General features: G+C 41.9%; 1 protein-coding gene across 5 annotated transcripts in view; it reads left to right on the forward strand.

Moving 5' to 3' along the window:
• The window catches only part of NME7 (NME/NM23 family member 7), a 94,781-nt gene that overhangs the window by 17,288 nt on the left and 58,616 nt on the right, over positions 1-18,877 (forward strand). For 4 of the 5 annotated variants that reach the window (XM_087759540.1, XM_087759544.1, XM_087759543.1 and 1 more), the window contains exons 2-5: positions 1,699-1,806; positions 6,394-6,560; positions 11,727-11,837; positions 17,115-17,165. In XM_087759540.1, the coding sequence (XP_087615666.1) occupies positions 1,699-1,806; positions 6,394-6,560; positions 11,727-11,837; positions 17,115-17,165 (437 nt within the window). Of the gene's footprint in view, positions 1-610; positions 859-1,698; positions 1,807-6,393; positions 6,561-11,726; positions 11,838-17,114; positions 17,166-18,877 lie in introns of all 5 variants that reach the window. The other variant, XM_087759542.1, reaches the window with a different exon arrangement.

Below are 18,877 nucleotides of genomic sequence, written 5' to 3' on the forward strand. Positions count from 1 at the left end.
TGTGCTGGATGCTGCACCTAAAACATGAGTTTAAGTATTGTCAAAGGCTGCAGTGTGTAGTGTAGAGATAACACAGAAGTTAAAGTAGCTCATGTAAATAAAGCTTTCAGTGCTGTACAGACTTCTACAGTTAGAAATGAAAGCTTTGCACCCTTTACAGAGCACTGTGGTGCCCCACTGAGTGAGTGTTTCTGTGATACAATCATATCTCCGTTTTGCAGTGTAGGAGTACGATAAGGGCTGACAGGAGGGTGGGGCACTTGCCATGATGCTTTTAACTGAACAGGTACAAGTATTCATCACGTTGTAAAATTCTGAAATTGTTCTTCATTATCTCATTCTTTCCTGCTGCTGCTTATGTTAGGACTTCAACCTGCAAAAGCACTTGGTCCTAAGTCGGTTTTAGGGTAAAGATGCTGAAAGAAAAAACGTGCTGACAACAAAAGCAAGATCACTGTTGTTGTTTGGGTTTTTTTGGTTGGTTGGTTGGTTTCGTTTAGGTTTTTTGTTTGGTTTGTTTGTTGTTTTGTTTTGTTTTTTTTTTTTAAATATCTATAGGCTTGCACTCACTAGGAAAAAGATAATGATTCTTTTCTTGCTGGTGTTCCAGAACAGTCATGGAAGCCCACAGGAACACTTTCTGTCCTGTTGCTTATTGAGCAGTCTTTGAAACAACTGAAGTGTTGCTGTTTTCTAAAATCTGAAGGACTAAAAAGGCCGACAACATGGCTGCAACTTGAAGTCCCAGTGCTACCTAAATGTTTAAGATGTGTAAGAAGAGTACAGATACATCTAAAGAGTGGAAGCCTGTGACAAGACCGTGCTTACCCTCAGGAGCAGCAATCAGATTTAGAGGAGGTGTGGAAAATAAAAATGTAGAGCTCCATGTAACAGCTATCAAATAACAGATATTGCAGTATCAATATCTAACAAACGTACCACTAAGAGGTGTTAGAACTGCACGTCCACATGCATTGCATCGCCTTTGTGCTTACTTTCCTGTAGGGGGTTATCCTCTGAAGGATGAGGAGTGCAGAGAAGCTACGCATGTAGCTACGGTTTTAGAATTGCTGCAGTCTAGCTTTCTTTTCATGCTCCTTAGGGGGAGAAAATGAGTTGTAAATGAGATCGGGCTATTTATGCTTTATGTAAGTTTCAGGAAGTTAAGTAGTGAATCAAACTAATGTTGTCCTTAACTTGAATATGTTTATCTCCTCATTAACAGGAGTTCAGATATGACTGCTCAGGAAGAGGGAAGTGTTTTCTTGTAGGATATGTAGAAAATGTGTTAAGATTCTATAATTTAATTGTGAGATTCTGTAATTTAGTTGTGAGCTAACACATTCTTTTTAACAAATGAACGTAAATCAAATATTTTCACAAAGTTAAGAAGTGTAACAACAAATTCTACAACAGTCCACATTTCATGACTGATGAAATCGGAATAAGTTTCGAGATTGCCTGGAAAACTGCCATACTGTTTCCATCGTACTTAAAAGGTGATAGCTAAGAAGTGAAAAGGTGTCACCAGCTGTGGTAAGCAGAAGATGATATGCAGAGTGCGCAAGTGCATTTACTAGTGATTTTTTTTTATTTTTCTGTTAACAAATGCAAGGAAGTTTTTCATTTGTGTGTGTTTACATATAAAACACATATGCTTTCTGTAATAGCCCTCTTCCCCCCCTTTTCTTTTTCCAGAGTCAAGATGACAGATTTGCTTTCACTGCTGAATGGTATGACCCAAATGCTTCACTCTTCCGGCGTTATGAACTTCTGTATTATCCAAAAGATGGATCAGTTGAAATGGTAAGAATAAAAGAAAAAAAAATCTATTGTCATAAGTGTAATATCCAATTAAACAGTTTGTAAAACGGCAAGCCACTGCTTATGCCTATTAATTTTCCAGGTAAGGAAAATGTAGTTTAAGACGTATCTTGCTCTGTTTCTAAAACTAACAGAAAAGCAAAAATACAAGTTCACAGTGAAGCATGGTTTGTTTTTTTTTCTTAAAGCTTGCTTTGGCGTAGAGAGATTAATTTTCACAAATCTGTTTTCATTCAATCTCTACTTGGGTTTCAGAATTGAAACTCAGCAACACCTACCTACTGCTTGAGAAACATAAACTGAAGCTGATTCCAAACAGGGGAATAAGCTTCAGCAGGAATTCCAGAAGTCTCTGAAGAGTAAAATGTAAAAGAGTCTTATCAAAGTAGAGGAAATGGTAAATTGCTCTTAATTTGGTTTTAATGAAAGGAAGGATGTTTCAGACAGTGGGATCTAAATTTTTCCATCACTGATGCTTGCACAGACCTTTCTGACTTGTGGTTCATATAACTAATCCCCATTGTTTATTGATAGCAGGTTAAAACAAGCGTTTTGCAGTAGCAGGCATATATATAAAAATGTAATATGTACTGTAAAAATAATCCTAATAAACCAACCAATGCTTTGTGCTTCCTTTTAGGAATCAGTGAATGGTTTGGACTAGTCTTTTCCAATTTTTAATGAAGACCTAAGGGTCTGAGAATAGCCTAGATTTGGATATTTGCTTACACTTAGTAACTTCATTATCAAATTTTAGTTTTCCTGCTGTAAATATCAAATGCAGAAATAAGAAAGCTGGTGGAATCTGCCTTTTCTTACCCAAACTACTGCTCACTGAAACCATGGTACCCATCTGTGTGAGAAGATGCACTTTGCACTTTTTACTGGTAATCTCTTTAAACAAACTCTATCATGGTGTTCTCCCTTTTAAGTTAGTTCTTTGTATGATGTCTGTTTGCACAGTTGTCAAATTGTGAGGATTTTTATTTTTTATTTCCCAGAGACAGTTTAGCTAATCAGTCAGGAGCCGTAATAATCTTCCTACACAACCATGTGTAGGCTGGCAAAGTTGTTGTTCATTTCACCTAGACGTCTCAAAACCAAGAGCTTTCAAGGTGTTCTTGAGCTGCTTAATGCATTCAGCATCAAATACCTATGGCTTGGTAGACTTTTGCATTTTGCTGGTCTGCTCTTAGGTTAAGATAGTATGGTGTGTACACAGTCACGAGTGTATACGGACTGTGTGTGATCAGGACAGGAGTTAAACAAGCAAAAATGCATGTAACACCTCTATAGAAAGAATACCTCAAAATCACTTTTGGGGGTGAGTTTGTGGTCAGAGATTAAATTTAGAATTCTCTTCTGGATTATTTTTTTTAATTTCTGTAGAATTTGGTGATTCTTTCTTTATTATTGCCTAATTCTTCTGCATCTTTTGGTATCTTCCTGAGGAGATGACAGCCCGCTCTTGCCTCTGACGTATCTGAGGAGAAGGGAGGTAATGGATACGTGTCAGCTTCTCCTTGCTTATGACAAAGATGTTTCACCCCCTTTCCCACCTCCCTGACAATAGCTCTCCTTTATCACACACCTCAGCTGAGGGTGGAGCAGAGCTGTTGAAAGCTTGTGTTATGTGAAGTCCTCAGCTTTCCTCTTTCTCAGTCCTTCATGTCTTGGTTCCTGTGAAGAAAAACAGCAGTGGGAATAATGAGACAAGTTTCCAGCTTGCTTTGCAGCTGGAAGAGGGCAGCGTAGGTTTTTGTCCAAGGACAGCATCTCTTCATAGAATCATAGAATCGTCAAGGTTGGAAAAGACCCTTAAGATCATCGAGTCCAACCATTAACCTATCACTGCCAAGTCCATCTATACCGTGTCCTCGAGCACCACATCTATCTGTTCTTTAAATACCTCTAGGGATGGAGACTCAACCACTTCCCTGGGCAGCCTGTTCCAATGCTTGACCACCCTTTCGGTGAAGAAGTTTTTCCTAATATCTAACCTAAACCTCCCCTGGTGCAGCTTGAGGCTGTTTCCTCTCGTCCTATCACTCGTTACTTGGGAGAAGTGACCGACCCCCACCTCGCTACAGCCTCCTTTCAGGTAGTTGTAGAGAGCAATAAGGTCTCCCCTCAGCCTCCTCTTCTCCAGACTAAACAACCCCAGTTCCCTCAGCCACTCCTCATAAGACTTGTGCTCTAGACCCATCACCAACTTCGTTGCCCTCCTCTGGACACGCTCCAGCACCTCGATGTCCTTCTTGTAGTGAAGGGCCCAAAACTGAACACAGTACTCGATGTGCGGCCTCACCAGTGCCGAGTACAGGGGCACTATCGCCTCCCTGGTCCTGCTGGCCACACTATTCCTGATACAAGCCAAGATGCCATTGGCCCTCTTGGCCACCTGAGCACACTGCTGGCTCATGTTCAGGCGGCTGTCAGCCAACACCCCCAGGTCCTTTTCTGCCAGGCAGCTCTCCAGCCACTCCTCCCCCAGCCTGTAGCGTTGCATGGGATTATTGTGACCCAAGTGCAGGACCTGGCACTGAGCCTTGTTCAACCTCATACAGTTGGCCCCGGCCCAACGATCCAGCCTGTCCAGGTCCCTCTGCAGGGCCTTCCTACCCTCCAGCAGATCGACACTTCCACCCAACGTGGTGTCATCTGCAAACTTACTGAGGGTGCACTCGATCCCCTCCTCCAGATCATCAATGAAGATATTGAACAGGACCGGCGCCAGTACTGCGCCCTGGGGAACACCACTTGTGACGGGACGCCAACTGGATTTGACTCCATTTACCACCACTCTCTGGGCTCGGCCGTCCAGCCAGTTTTTAACACAGCGTAGAGTGTACCCATCCAAGCCGTGAGCAGCCAGCTTCTCCAGGAGAATGCTGTGGGAGACAGATCTTATGATCAAACTGGATCTCTTGACAAAGAGATGCCTCATTCTCTGAATCTTCCATAGTTAGTAACTCTCATGGGGAATTCTTAAAGCCTGAACAACTTGTCTTTCTGCAGGAGATTTCCTAAGAAGAGAGAAGAAATATTTAAAAAGGACAGATTCTTAGCAGAGAACTGTTTTGTTTTGGGTAATTTACTTCTACATGTACATGGGCAGGAGGGCAAGAGTCCAAACAGTCTTATATTTCTTCTGCTGTGGCTTTTCATTCGCTTTATAAAAAGGTCTTTTAAACAGATCCAAAATTCCACTCTAAAGAAGAATTCTTTAACACAGGTAGAAGCCTCCCCCTGCATCTTTGTCTTCTGCTTGAGAAGGGAGAAACAGCTTGGGGTGCCTTTCTAGCAACTGTTAGTGAAATAACCAAGGAAATTTTCAGATTTTTAGTCAAGATATTGAAGAATTTGAATATGGTCAATACAGTTAACGGGCTTCCTGGCAAAGTCCAGGAAAAAACAAGTAGCTGAATTTGAGGGTTTTTTTTCAGCATGTTGTCATTTCATTCCCTACTGCACTTGAATAGAGGACACTTAGGAGGAGCACGTATGAGACGGTAAAGACATTTCAGCAGGGAAGGATTCTTCCTTATAATCCTGCCTCAGCAGAAGGAAGTATCAAAATAACGTATATTCTCTGATCTGAAAAATTTTGGCTATTCTGGAAAAACTTAGAATTCTTCTAGCCTTCTAACAGGAGAGAAATGTATTCACACATTTCAGAACATGGAGGAGTATGTAATTTTGCTCTTAATTTTTTTTTTTTCCTTCAAAATTTGTGGGAATGATGTTCTTTCTTTTAATGCTATTCTAGTCTATATACCATTGCAATGGAGGACAGTACATGTAATTCAAGACAGAGAAGGGGAAGTTTGGCCTGAGGAGGACAAAACTCTTCCTTTCCTCGGATTCCACTTCCCCAGGAAACTGAAGGCATCTGTAGTATCTACATGCAGTGAAGAAACTGTTCAGCAGGTTGCCTTTTGTGCTTTGCCAGCCCACCCAGAAAACTACACATTAACATCTTGCTTCTTGCTTGGAATGATGATACATAGCTGAATTGTCTTGACAGGCGTTTGAGCTTGCAGCTTTAGGCAGTGAGAACGTCTCAACCTAGTGTTGCAATCATCCATCCGTCCCTAATTCTGAGTCTTACGCAGTCAAATAAAGCGTAGTATCATTGGAACCATGCCCTGAAGAGGAGACCTGCCACAGTGTGTATCTTGATGCTTCCTGGTGCGAGCCATTGGTCTGTGAAACAGCATAGGTCTGCTACGGGGAACTCTCAGTGAGACTGGGCAGAGGTATCCACTAGGCACCTGAACCGTTTATCACAGCTTGAATTAGGACAAGCAAATGACAAAATAAAAAATGCAAAGATTGCTGTCAGCCTGAGACTATTTAAATGGAATAAATTTATAATTGTGGGTTTAGTCTTCTAAGCTTTCCTGGTACACCTGTAAGTTCAAAGGGCTAGGAATTAAATCAATTTAGTGATCAGATTCAATCCCAAGGTACTATGGAAATTTCTGAAGGTAGAGTAAAAATTGTGGTTAGTTTGTCCACAGCTTAAATCTCCTGCTATGGTAGATTTTAATCTTCTTTTCTCTGCAGTATGATGTGAAGAACCGTCGCACCTTTCTGAAGCGTACCAAGTATGAGAGCTTACACCTTGAGGATTTATTTGTGGGCAATAAAATTACTGTTTTTTCCCGTCATCTGTCCTTAGTGGACTATGGGGATCAATATACAGCCCGCAAGCTGGGGAGCCGCAAAGAGAGGTAAGAAAGCACGTTTTTTTTAAGTTTTCCTTTGTGGTTGGGGTTTTAAGTAGTTGTTTGCTGGAAATGAGATACATTTTCTGTACTATGGGGAGAGGAGGGGATAGCTACAAGTTTGCATGCAGTTTGAAGTGATCTGGCACACCAAAAGCTGGAGAGAAGCAAAGTGGCCCCTGCCTGTAGGCAAACCCATGACTGCCAGTGTTACCTGATAAATTTTCAAGGCCAGCTTCTCCATGGTGTCAACTGCTGCCTCCGCTAGGTCTTCTGGGAGACAAGAGGGGGAGGAGGAAAACAGGGGGTCCTGTTCAGCTTTGTTACTCCCCCGGGGCAGGCAGCAGTAGGATTCTTGTGATTTGTGGATTCTCTTGGGGCAGAATGGATATGGTAACCCTGATGTGTGCTGGGCTCAAAAGGCCTGGATCTTGTGAAACTAGCAGCTGTCTCTCTGAGATCTGTGCAGAAGCCTAGTGCCTTACCAATCAGATTTACTCTGTGTTAGTAGTAGTAACTGAAAACAGTAGAAACAGGAGTGAGAGAGGCCCATTCCCATTCTCCATTGTTTTTCCCACTATGGAGGATTTTTTCTGAGGATTTTTTCAGCATCTCCTACACTCTGTGTGCATGAGGACAGGAAGTATAGAGTGCAAATGTGAGTAAAACCTATAGGCGTGCTTGTTAAGACAAATTTCATTTATAATGGATGAAAATAAGACTTATCATCTCTCTTTGGTTGAAAGTCTTGCTTTGGAAAAGACTTTAAGAGCCCATCCAAGAACAAAAATATCAGAGGGACTTAATAAAATGACAATAAGATTAATTTACAAGGAATTTAAATCTGGTTTGAATGCAGTGCGCGTAATCTCTGAATTTGCGAATGAATAAATTTTGATAATTTGCTCCAGCTCTTTTTGAAAAGAGCACAGAATATTTTCTTAGGTATGATGTTCCCGTGAGCCCTATTTGCCTACTTGCTTGCTCCTTCTCGCTAACTGGGCTTATTTTGAACTCACTTTGGAGAGTTGTACATAACCAGACATGCAGGAAGAGCTGCAAGTTTTAACACACACCTTTGTATTTTCCACAGCAACGTTTTTGTGAGGTTATGACTGCCATAATAGCTTTCCAGAAGGAGTTCTCCTGGTAATTTTTCTCCAAGCTGGGGTTGGGCATGGTGGAAGCGTAGCAAAGGAGGTGGGTAACACCAGAGGATGACTGCTGTATATGTGGCTACTCTCTCTGTTCCTCAGTGGAGCCTTGGGTAGATTACATCTGTCCTGTTTATGTTTTTTATATCAATGTAGCTTTTTATAGTTGTGTATTTCTTGCTCTGCCTAAACTAGCATAAGCCCTGGTGCTGATGCAGTTACACCAAGAAAAGGCAGCTTGTGATAAAATGACATTTTCTTCTTGTAAGGGAAGTTGCCGTCTATACAGCAACACTATAGTTGTGTCTGTGAAGTGGTGCTGGGAGGGGGTGAATTTTTGTACTGCTCTACAAAAGGAAGGAAGGGAATTTATGACATGTCAGCTGTTTGGAAAACATTTTAGGAATGTCGGCTGAAAGATAACATAGATATGCAAGTGGTGTTACATATTCAGAATAGCCCAAAGGAACATAGTGAAAGGTGTCTTAAACAGGCAAGGGATCCTCGAAATCCAATTGCTTCACAAAAGCTTTCACTGGGTAAACAGGGTCATATTAAAAGAGTCCTTGGGCAAAACAGTTGCATATGAGGTATTTGTCTTTTTGGCCTGTTCCTAGCAGGTTTTACAGCAGTTATTAGTTAAATAGATGTAGTAAGACGTGATAATTCCTAAAATAATCTGTAGTTGGAATTCTATCAGTAATTTTAAGGATGTTGTATGAGACAGAATATTTCCCCATCTTTTTCTTGCCTTTGTGCTGTACAGGACTGTCAGCAGGTTAGTTCTGCTTTGGAAATACGTTCTTTGGTCACCAAATATGTATGCAGGCAGGCTCAGCAAAGGTCTTTGAGAGAGACTGAGGAATGCATATAAAAATCTTGAATGTTTTGAATTAGGGACCTTTATTTTTGTCAGTAAAGCAAGTGAATGTGACTCTAGGTACATGAGGTACAAAACAGATGTGTAAAAGGAGGCTAGATTTGCACAGGCCCTTTCTAGAATTAGGCTAAAATTATTAAGACCGTTCTATGGGGTTTCAATTTCTGTACCTACCTTTCTTAAGTTTTGGGTAAATTTTTAAATACAGCCGTATTTGAGTGTTGTTCTTCCCTGCTCCCTTCCCAGTGCATCACAAGGAAACCGTCACAAACAGTGACTAAAACGGGTGAGTAAGCATGTGCTTACTTACAGTGTACCACATAAGGAGTCACTGGCGTGGGACAGGGATTTCGGTTTCTGTAGTCTTTCACTTGTGATCCTGGGTGGTTGTAACTGGAGGTAAATGTTTGTCTGACTAGTGTGTCCTGTCTAAGTGGACTGTTATCACTGGTTTTGAAAAAGGTGTTAGAAAGCTTGTGTCTCAACCAGAAATACTTGAATTCTTTTTTGATTGGGATAGGTTATTCTTATCCTTCTAGTCATTGACATAATCAGTGTTTCTTTCCCTACGAGACATAAGCTACTGTACATGCAACAGTCCTATTATTAGAAATAAGTAGATCTCAAAAGCATAGCCACAGCATGCTTTGTGCACCGTTCCTTTGATCAGTTCCCATCTTCTGTTGTTTCAGTACTCATTGCAGTACTGTTGTACAGTCCCTTTGAAAATGTAGGCAAATGAGCTTAATTTTCATTCTTTCTCCTTTGTTCCTAGACATAAAACTGTTTCAAACTGTACTTTGCCGACTGCATCATGTCAAACCACAAGAAACATATTCCTAATTAAAACTAAAAATGGGGCACATGAATCAAAATCCAATCTCAGAAAGTCTTCAGCATCCTGAATTATACTTTTCTTATCCTGCATACCTCTGAGAAGCTCACACTGAAATGTTAAAGTTTATCTATCAGTGTTAGAGAAAAGATGTTATAAGAGTTGCTCATTGCAGTCTTCTAGGTAAATTGCTTCATAATGCAATATTTCATTACATATTGGTAGGAATTACACTTTTACTAGGAGGCTTGAAATTCGAAAAGTAAGGGACAATTTATTTCTAGCATGAGCAGTGTGTCTCAAATAGCCTGTGTAATAACATAGATTCAAAAAAGCATTCCTCAAGGAAATGCAAACGGCACTGGAGATCTCGTTCCAGTGCTTTGATCCTTACTGTTCATGGTAAGCGACAGAGTTGAGAACCTCTTAGGCCAGGATGCAGGTCATGCATTGTGTGAGCGGATGGGTATGTGCCATCACTTGGGCACGCAGCTGCTCCCCCTCACGTGCCTCGATGGACGTGGCGCAGCCTGCCATGATAGCTAATATCACCACATGAGATGGAGCTGTGAAACCCTTGGGGAAGAGGGGAACAGGCTACAGGCCGTAGGCTGCATGGGGTATGTGGGCACACTGTGTTGGATGTTGGCCTGGTCAGCCTTTCCTGACCTGAAGACAGGGCTAAACCAACTTTTAGTTTCCCCTGCAATGGACTGAAGCATAGGCTTGGTTGACCACTCTCATGCAGTTTCTGGCTACACCCTTAGTCCATGAGTCTTTTTATGTCATATTTCCCAACAGATCTGGGCCTAAGCTGGTCTGTGTACATGAGCTTTCTGATGCTCAAGGAAATCTCTGTTTCTGAGCTCTGAAGGTCATCTATGGCTCTCCCTTAGTTTCAGATGAAATGTCACATATGTTCAAATCTTCCTTTTTACATTTCCTGGTCGTAACACCTCCCTTCCTTTAGATTTGCCTTGAAATAGATGGTCTGTCTGTTCCCAATGCATCTGTCAATCTGGTGTTGCCTAAGGTTCAAAGTAAATGTAGTGGAAGTTCATCCATCTCCTGTAACCTCAGCATATTTGCCCTGGCTAGAATATATTGCTGCTAACCTAAAGGCTGCTTTCCATGCTCTGCTGGTATGTAAAATGAGAAACTTGCAATTATTTGCCTTTCATTTAGGGAAGTACTGCAATAAAAAAATTTCTATCTTGGGTAGCCTTCATTATTGGAAACAGTGTAAAAGATGGAAAGAGCTCTTTAGGATTGTCAGAGATGAGGAGTTTCTGAGATACGGGGTTGAATAAATCTGTTGATTTGTAAGCTGAGCACATTCAAAGCTGACTCACCATGAGATGAATGCAAATAGAAAATGCCGTTTTACAGACCTTTTTGTGCTTGTTATTTTTGATTAATAATATGTTTAGTGCTGATGGTGTACTTGGTGCTATGCAAACCGCACTAATAAAACAGTCCTGGCCTCGGGGATGTACAGTATAAAAAGATAATTATCGAGAAGACAGGATGTACTTGGAAACAAAGATGTGGGGGAGAGTGTAGAGATTTTTGAATTGGTGTCCCTTAGAATATAGCTGTCAGTCAGTATAAGAGACGTAATACCTCCTCTGCCAACCTTCTATTGTGTCTGTTAACAGTGGCAGCTATTTGGCACGCAAATTGTATACCATAAAGTGTTCGTACTGTACCAAGCATAATAGGACCTTCTTCTCACTGAGGCCTCCAAATATTTTAAAAGTAATAATAAAACAATCATTTCACTTTGAGTTTTATAGAAGAGGCACATGTTTAAGTAGTATTTTTAACTAGGGAATTTTAACAGTTTCATTTTTATGTATATAATGATTAACATTAGGAAAATAGGGAGCTGAGCAAGCGTAGGGAGACATTAACAAATCAGTTGTGTTCTAACCCAGAGCTGCGAGTGAGTAGCTCTAGAGATATACGCTAGCTAAGGAAGAAGTGGTCAAATTGTTTGCTCTGACAGTGAAGGGAGAAGCCAGTAAATAAGGACTGCTGGTGGAACACTGTGGGCTCACTTGGGTTAGAAAGCCGAGGAAATGGTAACATGCAAAGCTCGTTCTTATCAGAATAATGCCTTGCACAGGCATTCAAGAACAGCGTGGAAATTGATGAGACATTAGGACTAGGATGTTTGACTGTGGCAGAATTTCTCTCTTTGATGTGAAGTTTTTTTGTCTGAATATAAACTTAACATGCACACCAAATGCTCTAAGGAAAGTAGTGTTGGCTGTATCTCTCTACTTTTTTTTTTTTCCCAGAACACTGGCTTTGATTAAACCTGATGCGATGCCCAAGATTGGAGAATTAATTGATATCATTATTAATGCAGGATTTACAATAACTAAGGCCAAAATGATGGTGCTTTCAAGGTAAGGAATTTTTAAGGTTAGCTCTATTGTATCTAAATATTATTTTTGCAGTTAAGAATGTTCTCTGAAGCTATCCTGTGTTGTTCCACATATCAAATCCATTCCAGTGAGTAATAAAAGGAAGACTCATCAGTTTCATAATCACGTAGGTTTCTGAAAGCATGTAGAGAATTAAGCGAAGTGTTAAAAAGTTCTGTGGAAATGAGTATGGGTGATTAAACGTGTAATGTCTCTGTATGAATCCAAGGTGACTACCATAGCTTTAGCAATTCAGCAGTGTTTACTACTGACATGGCTGTATGTCCTCACCTCATGGCTTCCTGATACAAACCGTATTGCTGATGATAACAGCATTGTCTTTAAAGTAGTTGGTTTGTTTGCTCTCAGTAAATGTGTTGTCTTAATTTGTGCTCTCAGAACCCACACTTGTTTGCTTTTTAGTGACTGGAAGTCCCAGGCAAAGCAAGCGATTTTCTGATGTTGTTGCAGGGTTGGACAGATTTTACTCATGCATCTTCCTAATCCCCCCCAACCTTCACTGTTCTCCACTTATCTCATTGAGCCACAAGATTCTTTTAGCAGAGCTGAAAGAAGAAGTAGCAAGATTGAGGAGTATCAGGGAGTGTGAGAGGGAGATAGACTGGTGGAGCCACTCCCTACCATCGCTGAGACGAGCACACCAGATGGAAGCATCAAGAGAAGGAGAGGCTCCCCTACCCTCTTGCCACCGGGCAGAAGGAGGGGACCTAAGAGATGGAGGGCGATGGAAACAGATCCCTGCTCAGCGCAGCAGGCGAATCCTCTCCTGGCCTACCTCGCCCTCCCAGGTGCCCTTACACAATAGGTATGAGGCTCTGGAACTTGAGGGCCAGGAGGATGAAGATGCGGACAGTGATCCATCCAAGGGGTTGACTAGGGGGAACCAGTCAGCCCCACCCATTACAGCAGCCACTGGTGAGAAAAAAAGAAGGGTAATTGTCACAGGCGACTCCCTTCTGAGGGGAACAGAGGGCCCGATATGCCGACTGGACCCATCCCATAGGGAAGTCTGCTGCCTCCCTGGGGCAAGGATAAGAGACATTACTAGGAAGCTCCCTAGGCTGGTAAAATTGTCCAATCATTATCCAATATTGTTTGTTGAGGTTGGCAGTGATGAGGTAGCTGATAGAGGCACAAAGATGATCAAAAGGGCCTTTAGAGAACTGGGGTGATTACTTGAAGGATCAGGAGCGCAGGTGGTGTTTTCCTCCATCCCTTCAGTAACTGGGAGGCATATGGAAAAGGAACAGGAAGACCCAGCTCATTAACACGTGGCTCAGAGGCTGGTGCCAGTGGTGGGATTTTGTTTTTTTCAGTCATGGGGCAGTTTACATGGCACCAGGCCTGCTGGAGACAGATGGGGTTCACCTGTCGCAAAGGGGGAAAAGGATTCTAGCTCAGGAGTTAGCAGGCCTCATTGAGAGAGCTTTAAACTAGATTCGAAGGGGGAAGGGGATAAAACCAGGCTTGCTAGGGATGAGCCTAGGGGTGGCATGCCTGTGTTGGAGAAGAGATCAATAGCCCAGCTGAAGTGCATTTACACCAATGCACGCAGCATGGGCAATAAACAGGAGGAGCTGGAAGCCATTGCGAGCCAGGAAAACTATGATGTGGTTGCCATCGTGGAAACATAGTGGCATGACTCACACAACTGGAGTGCTGCAATGGATGGCTACAAGCTCTTTAGAAGGAAAGAAGGGCGAAGGAGTCCAGGAAGGCTGGATGTTATTCAAGAAGAAAGTCTCAAAGGCGCAGGAGCAGGCCGTCCCCATGTGCTGTAAGTGGAGCAGGCGGGGGAGAAGACCGGCCTGGCTGAACAGAGAGCTTGGGCTGGAACTCAGGAAAAAAAGGAGAGCCTACCACCTTTGGAAGAAGGGGCAGGTGACTCAGGAGGACTTCAAGGATGTTGTGAGGGAGAAGATTAGAAAGGCGAAGGCCCAGCTAGAACTTAAACTGGCCACCAACGTTAAAGATAACAAAAAATGTTCTTACAAATATATCAGCGACAAAAGGAGGGCCAAGGAGAATCTCCGTCCTTTGTTGGATGTGGAGGGAAACATTGCCACAAAGGATGAGAAGGCTGAGGTACTTAATGCCTTCTTTGCCTCAGTCTTTAATAGTCAGGCTGGTCATCCTCGGGGTTTTCAGGCCTCTGAGCTGGGAGATGGAGATAGGATGCAGAATGAAGTCCCAGTTGTCGAAGAGGTGGCATTCACCAAGCTGCTCCTCCACCTGAATGCCCACAAGTCTATGGGGCCAGACAGGATCCACCCGAGCATACTGAGGGAGCTGGCAGAGGAGCTTGCCAAGCCACTTTCCATCATTTATCAGCAGTCCTGGTGAACCGGGGAGGTCCCAGATGACTGGAAGTTAGCAAATGTGACACCGATCTACAAGAAGGGTCGGAAGGAGGATCCGGGGAACTACAGGCCTGTCAGCCTGACCTCGGTGCTGGGGAAGGTCATGGAGCAGGTCATCTTGAGTGCCATTACGTGGCACGTGCGGGACAACTGGGGGATCAGGCCCAGCCAGCATGAGTTTATGAAAGGCAGGTCCTGCTTCACTAACCTGGTCTCCTTCTATGACAAGGTGAGCCACTTAGTGGATGAGGGGAAGGCTGTGGATGTTGTCTACTTGGACTTTAGCAAGGCCTTTGACACTGTCTCCCACAGCATCCTCCTGGAGAAGCTGGCTGCTCACGGCTTGGATGGGTACACTCTACGCTGTGTTAAAAACTGGCTGGATGGCCAAGCCCAGAGAGTGGTGGTAAATGGAGTCAAATCCAGTTGGCGTCCGGTCACAAGTGGTGTTCCCCAGGGCGCAGTACTGGCGCCGGTCCTGTTCAATATCTTCATTGATGATCTGGAGGAGGGGATCGAGTACACCCTCAGTAAGTTTGCAGATGACACCAAGTTGGGTGGAAGTGTCGATCTGCTGGAGGGTAGGAAGGCCCTGCAGAGGGACCTGGACAGGCTGGATCATTGGGCCGGGGCCAACTGTATGAGGTTGAACAAGGCTCAGTGCCAGGTCCTGCACTTGGGTCACAATAATCCCATGCAACGCTACAGGCTGGGGGAGGAGTGGCTGGAGAGCTGCCTGGCAGAAAAGGACCTGGGGGTGTTGGCTGACAGCCGCCTGAACATGAGCCAGCAGTGTGCTCAGGTGGCCAAGAGGGCCAATGGTGGTTGAGTCCCCATCCCTGGAGGTATTTAAAAGATGGGTAGACGTGGTGCTTGAGGACATGGTTTAGTGGTGAACTTGGCAGTGTTAGGTTAACGGTTGGACTCGATCTTAAGGGTCTTTTCCAACCTTAACAATTCTATGATTCTATGATTTAAAGAAAAAGGCATGCTGCAGAGGAAAGAAAACATAATTAATTTATCCTAGAAGACTTCCCCAAAGTTACCGCACTGTTTCTCCATTTCTGCTTTGTCAAACCTGTTCATATACAATGTGTCTTTCAAAAGAAAAGCTATCTGTCTTGCATAATACCATTTTTATGTATTCTTATGGTTTCTGTGTGAGGTCAGGAACAATTTTCCCCTACCTCAAAACCTTTTTGGCTTTCTGAAATACTGATAAAACCACTATGTGACTTCCTCCTCTTCTTTCTGCATTCACCTGCTGCAATGTTTGATGATACTGGTCCCAGATCCTCTGTCAAACAACTCCAGTTTGTGAGTTCAATCAGGTTTCTAATGCTGACTTACAATTCACAATGTCTTTCAAGCCAGCTTTTTTTGGCTTGCTCTCCTGCAGTCTGAGAGATTTGATCCTGAAGTGTTGTGTTGGGTGGTTCTTTATTTCAGTGTCTGTCTGAGGACTTGAAGAACTGGTGAGCCAAGTCACGTGCTTCAGAGTTGACTCACACTGAAGGGAAGAAACTTTGAGACTTGAACCTTTATTGCCTATTGCTGTATAAAAAAATTCTGCTTGTCTTGTATAATTGAAAATAATTATTAATAAGCACGAGATTGGGCTGTGATACTGGATATATTTAAAATAATGTTTTGAATATTTGTGGTTTCTCTGCATGCTATATACTCTGTTTCTTGGGACTGTGCCATTTTAAAATGATAGAACTATGGCTTTGCCAAAGTCTTCTACCCTTAGATCTCTGTGGGCATGCTTGTTCAAACCAGATTCATCATCTACTGTTTTTCTTTAAAGGGATTATGACTGATATTTGTCTGGCAATCACTGTTAAGTAGATTCATGCCTTCTGTAAAAATTGTAGCCAAGATAGGAAAGTGAGGGCAAGCACGTGCTTTGATAGTTCAGCTCTCTAGTCTCTTCATTTAATCATATGTCAGTTCAGTCTATTATTCCCAGATGAACACTGTTTTCCATTCTTTAAAAGCAGAGAACTAATGAGGGAGATGAAATGAAAAAGGAATACAGCACAACTGCAGTTTTATATTTATTGCAATAGGAATTCTTAACTGAGTAGTAGAGCTCAATTTGTTTCAGAAATATATCCCTCAAATATTTCTTTGCATTCAGAAATGATAATCTGTTTGCATACCTTTTTCATATTTGCTTTCCAAAATGATTTGGTGAATTAGTTTTAGAAGAGGATTTTCTGGTGAAATAGTGAATTGTAAGGAAAAACTTCAGGCTATTTGCAGAGTGTAGGTTTGAAGCTTGAGATTGCAAGAGCTCCTGTGACTAGCATAATTTTTAAATCATGTTACTGCCTTAGTTACAAAATGGAAGGAAAGCATATTAGCTGTATGGTCAATGAAAATCTTTTGAATTTTGACTGGCTCATACTTACACTGAACAGAAAGCACCAAACCAGGAATCATTCAGTTCCAATGAGCAGGTGGTCATTTTGATAAAAAAAAACTGGAGAAAGCTGTGACTGTTCAAATATTTGTCAAGGTTAGGAAAATTAAATTCTTCTTAGGTTCTTCTTAATGTTATTTCTTTCCTCTGGCAATATTGGGCTTAAGTCTGGACTGCAAATGGGAGAGAGGTGTGAAAAGTTCCATTGCAGATGACAGAACCATGCCTTTGCTCGTACTTGGAATCTGTTATTTGAAAAACATCCAGGTAATTTCTTTCAGTAAAGAGAGCTGCTCAAAGTCGGCAAAATCATGGAGACCAGAAAAAATCAGAAGATAGTTTGTGATTTTCAGAGGGGTTTACATATATATATATGTGTGTGTGTGTGTATATATCTATATCTGTGCATCTATATCTGTGCATCTTATCTATGTCTTTTTGCTTTTCCAGAAAAGAAGCAGCTGATTTCTACGTAGACCATCAATCAAAACCTTTTTATAAGTATGTATATCAGTTTCAGCTTGACATGTATTAAGCTTATTTATTGAATACACAGGATTCATTTACCATATTTGGTACTGCAGGACCATGGGAAAATCAGAACTTGTCTTAGTTGAGTGGAGCCCTTTGCAAAGTATGCACGCTGTTCATCTTCCTCCAGGGACAGATCCTTATTTCAGCTATTCAGGGTTTTAACTCACACTCTTTACAGCCTGATGATATCAGGGGAATGTCTTTGGTCTCTCCGAAGTGAGAGATGCTCCTAGCAAGGTGAAACTTCAAAGCCAAGGGAAGGAGCATCTTCAGGATCAGGGTGCAGCTTGCAGGTAATGAGAATTACCTTAGCTGTGAGAATTGATTTGGTAGCAAGTACCCCAAATCATAAGTAACTGAAAGGATAGAGCATCGGCAGTTGTTTACTGTACTGCTACCCTTGGACAAAATGTCAGACTTCCATGGTGCTAGACTGCTCCACCTAACATGAAAAACCTTAGCTGTTCCTTAACTGACCAGATAGATGCTTATGACCCAGAGGTTGTGTCATTTCTACTTTGCCTGAAAGTGCCAACAAACAACTTCCTTTTCCTCCCTTTGGATTTGGTGGTCTGCCTCTTTTAGGAAAAGGGTGCAGCTCTGCCTTGTGTTTTTCATCCTTGTTTGAACCCAGGTTTGCACTCACTTGGTCAAAAGACCTGGTTTCAGTACTGTCATGAAGTGCTTGAGTGTTAGGATCTGCCAGCTGCTCTTCTGCAACAGCCACTGGTTTATTGTGGCTCCAAACTTCATGGAGACATGGCCCCAGGCTATGTCTGACCATTTTGGAGATCAGAGGAAGATCTAGAATTGCCTTTTCTTTGCTGAGTAGGCCTGCTTGAATATGTTGATAAATAAGCAAGGATTTTGCCTGTAGTGTTATTTCTCAGATGTCTATCTACACTAATGGTAATTATCTGAGGAACTGTAGCCTTTATCCACTCTGCTCTGCTTGTCTCCCATCCTACAGTCCTTTTGGCTACATCTTTGGTATAGGATTGTTCTCTAAATTAGAAACAAATAGTTATAAAGTGTTACAAATCAAATAGAAAAGAATATTCAAGGCAGTGAAATGTAAAATCTCTGACTCATTTATATTTAGCGTTGTTTTACTTGTCTTTACATTCAGATTTAGTTTGCGAGTTCACTGGTCAATGTAACTCTAGTGAATAGTAGGGAAAAGAGCAGTTCTACTTCTTTGGAAAAGAATGTTTTTCATATTAAAGAATTTAATTTTTTAAATTTATTTAATATTCAGGATTAGTCTGCACAGTAAGCAGTGTTGTAGAAATTGCTTTTTTCTCTAGTGTATGTACGTGTAACTGTATCCTAAACAAGCAGTCTCTGACCAGCAGAACCTGAATTCCAATAGCTTTTGCCTGTGTAGTTTCTTTATGTTTATGTAACTTTTCATAGTTTTAATATTGATCCTGTAGCAAAGAACTAGTAGGATTTCTCTTCTCTTGTTGCCCACTGATCATTGCATAAATGATCATTAGGAAGAGGATGGTTGGAGAAGCGTACACATGCACAATTGTAATTCTGTAAAGCTTTTTCTGTGTGAAGCTCTTTTTTTTGTAAAGCTCTTTTTTAAGAAAGTAGTACAAAAAGCATTGAGTCAACTTTCTCCTTTGTTGATTCTGTCCAGACTACACAGTGAAAAGGCAAGCTTGTTGGTA

The sequence above is a fragment of the Nipponia nippon genome, unplaced genomic scaffold (assembly GCF_047370975.1).
Source record: "Nipponia nippon isolate SJK-2023a ecotype South Korea unplaced genomic scaffold, ASM4737097v1 scaffold_2, whole genome shotgun sequence".
NCBI lineage: Eukaryota > Metazoa > Chordata > Aves > Pelecaniformes > Threskiornithidae > Nipponia > Nipponia nippon.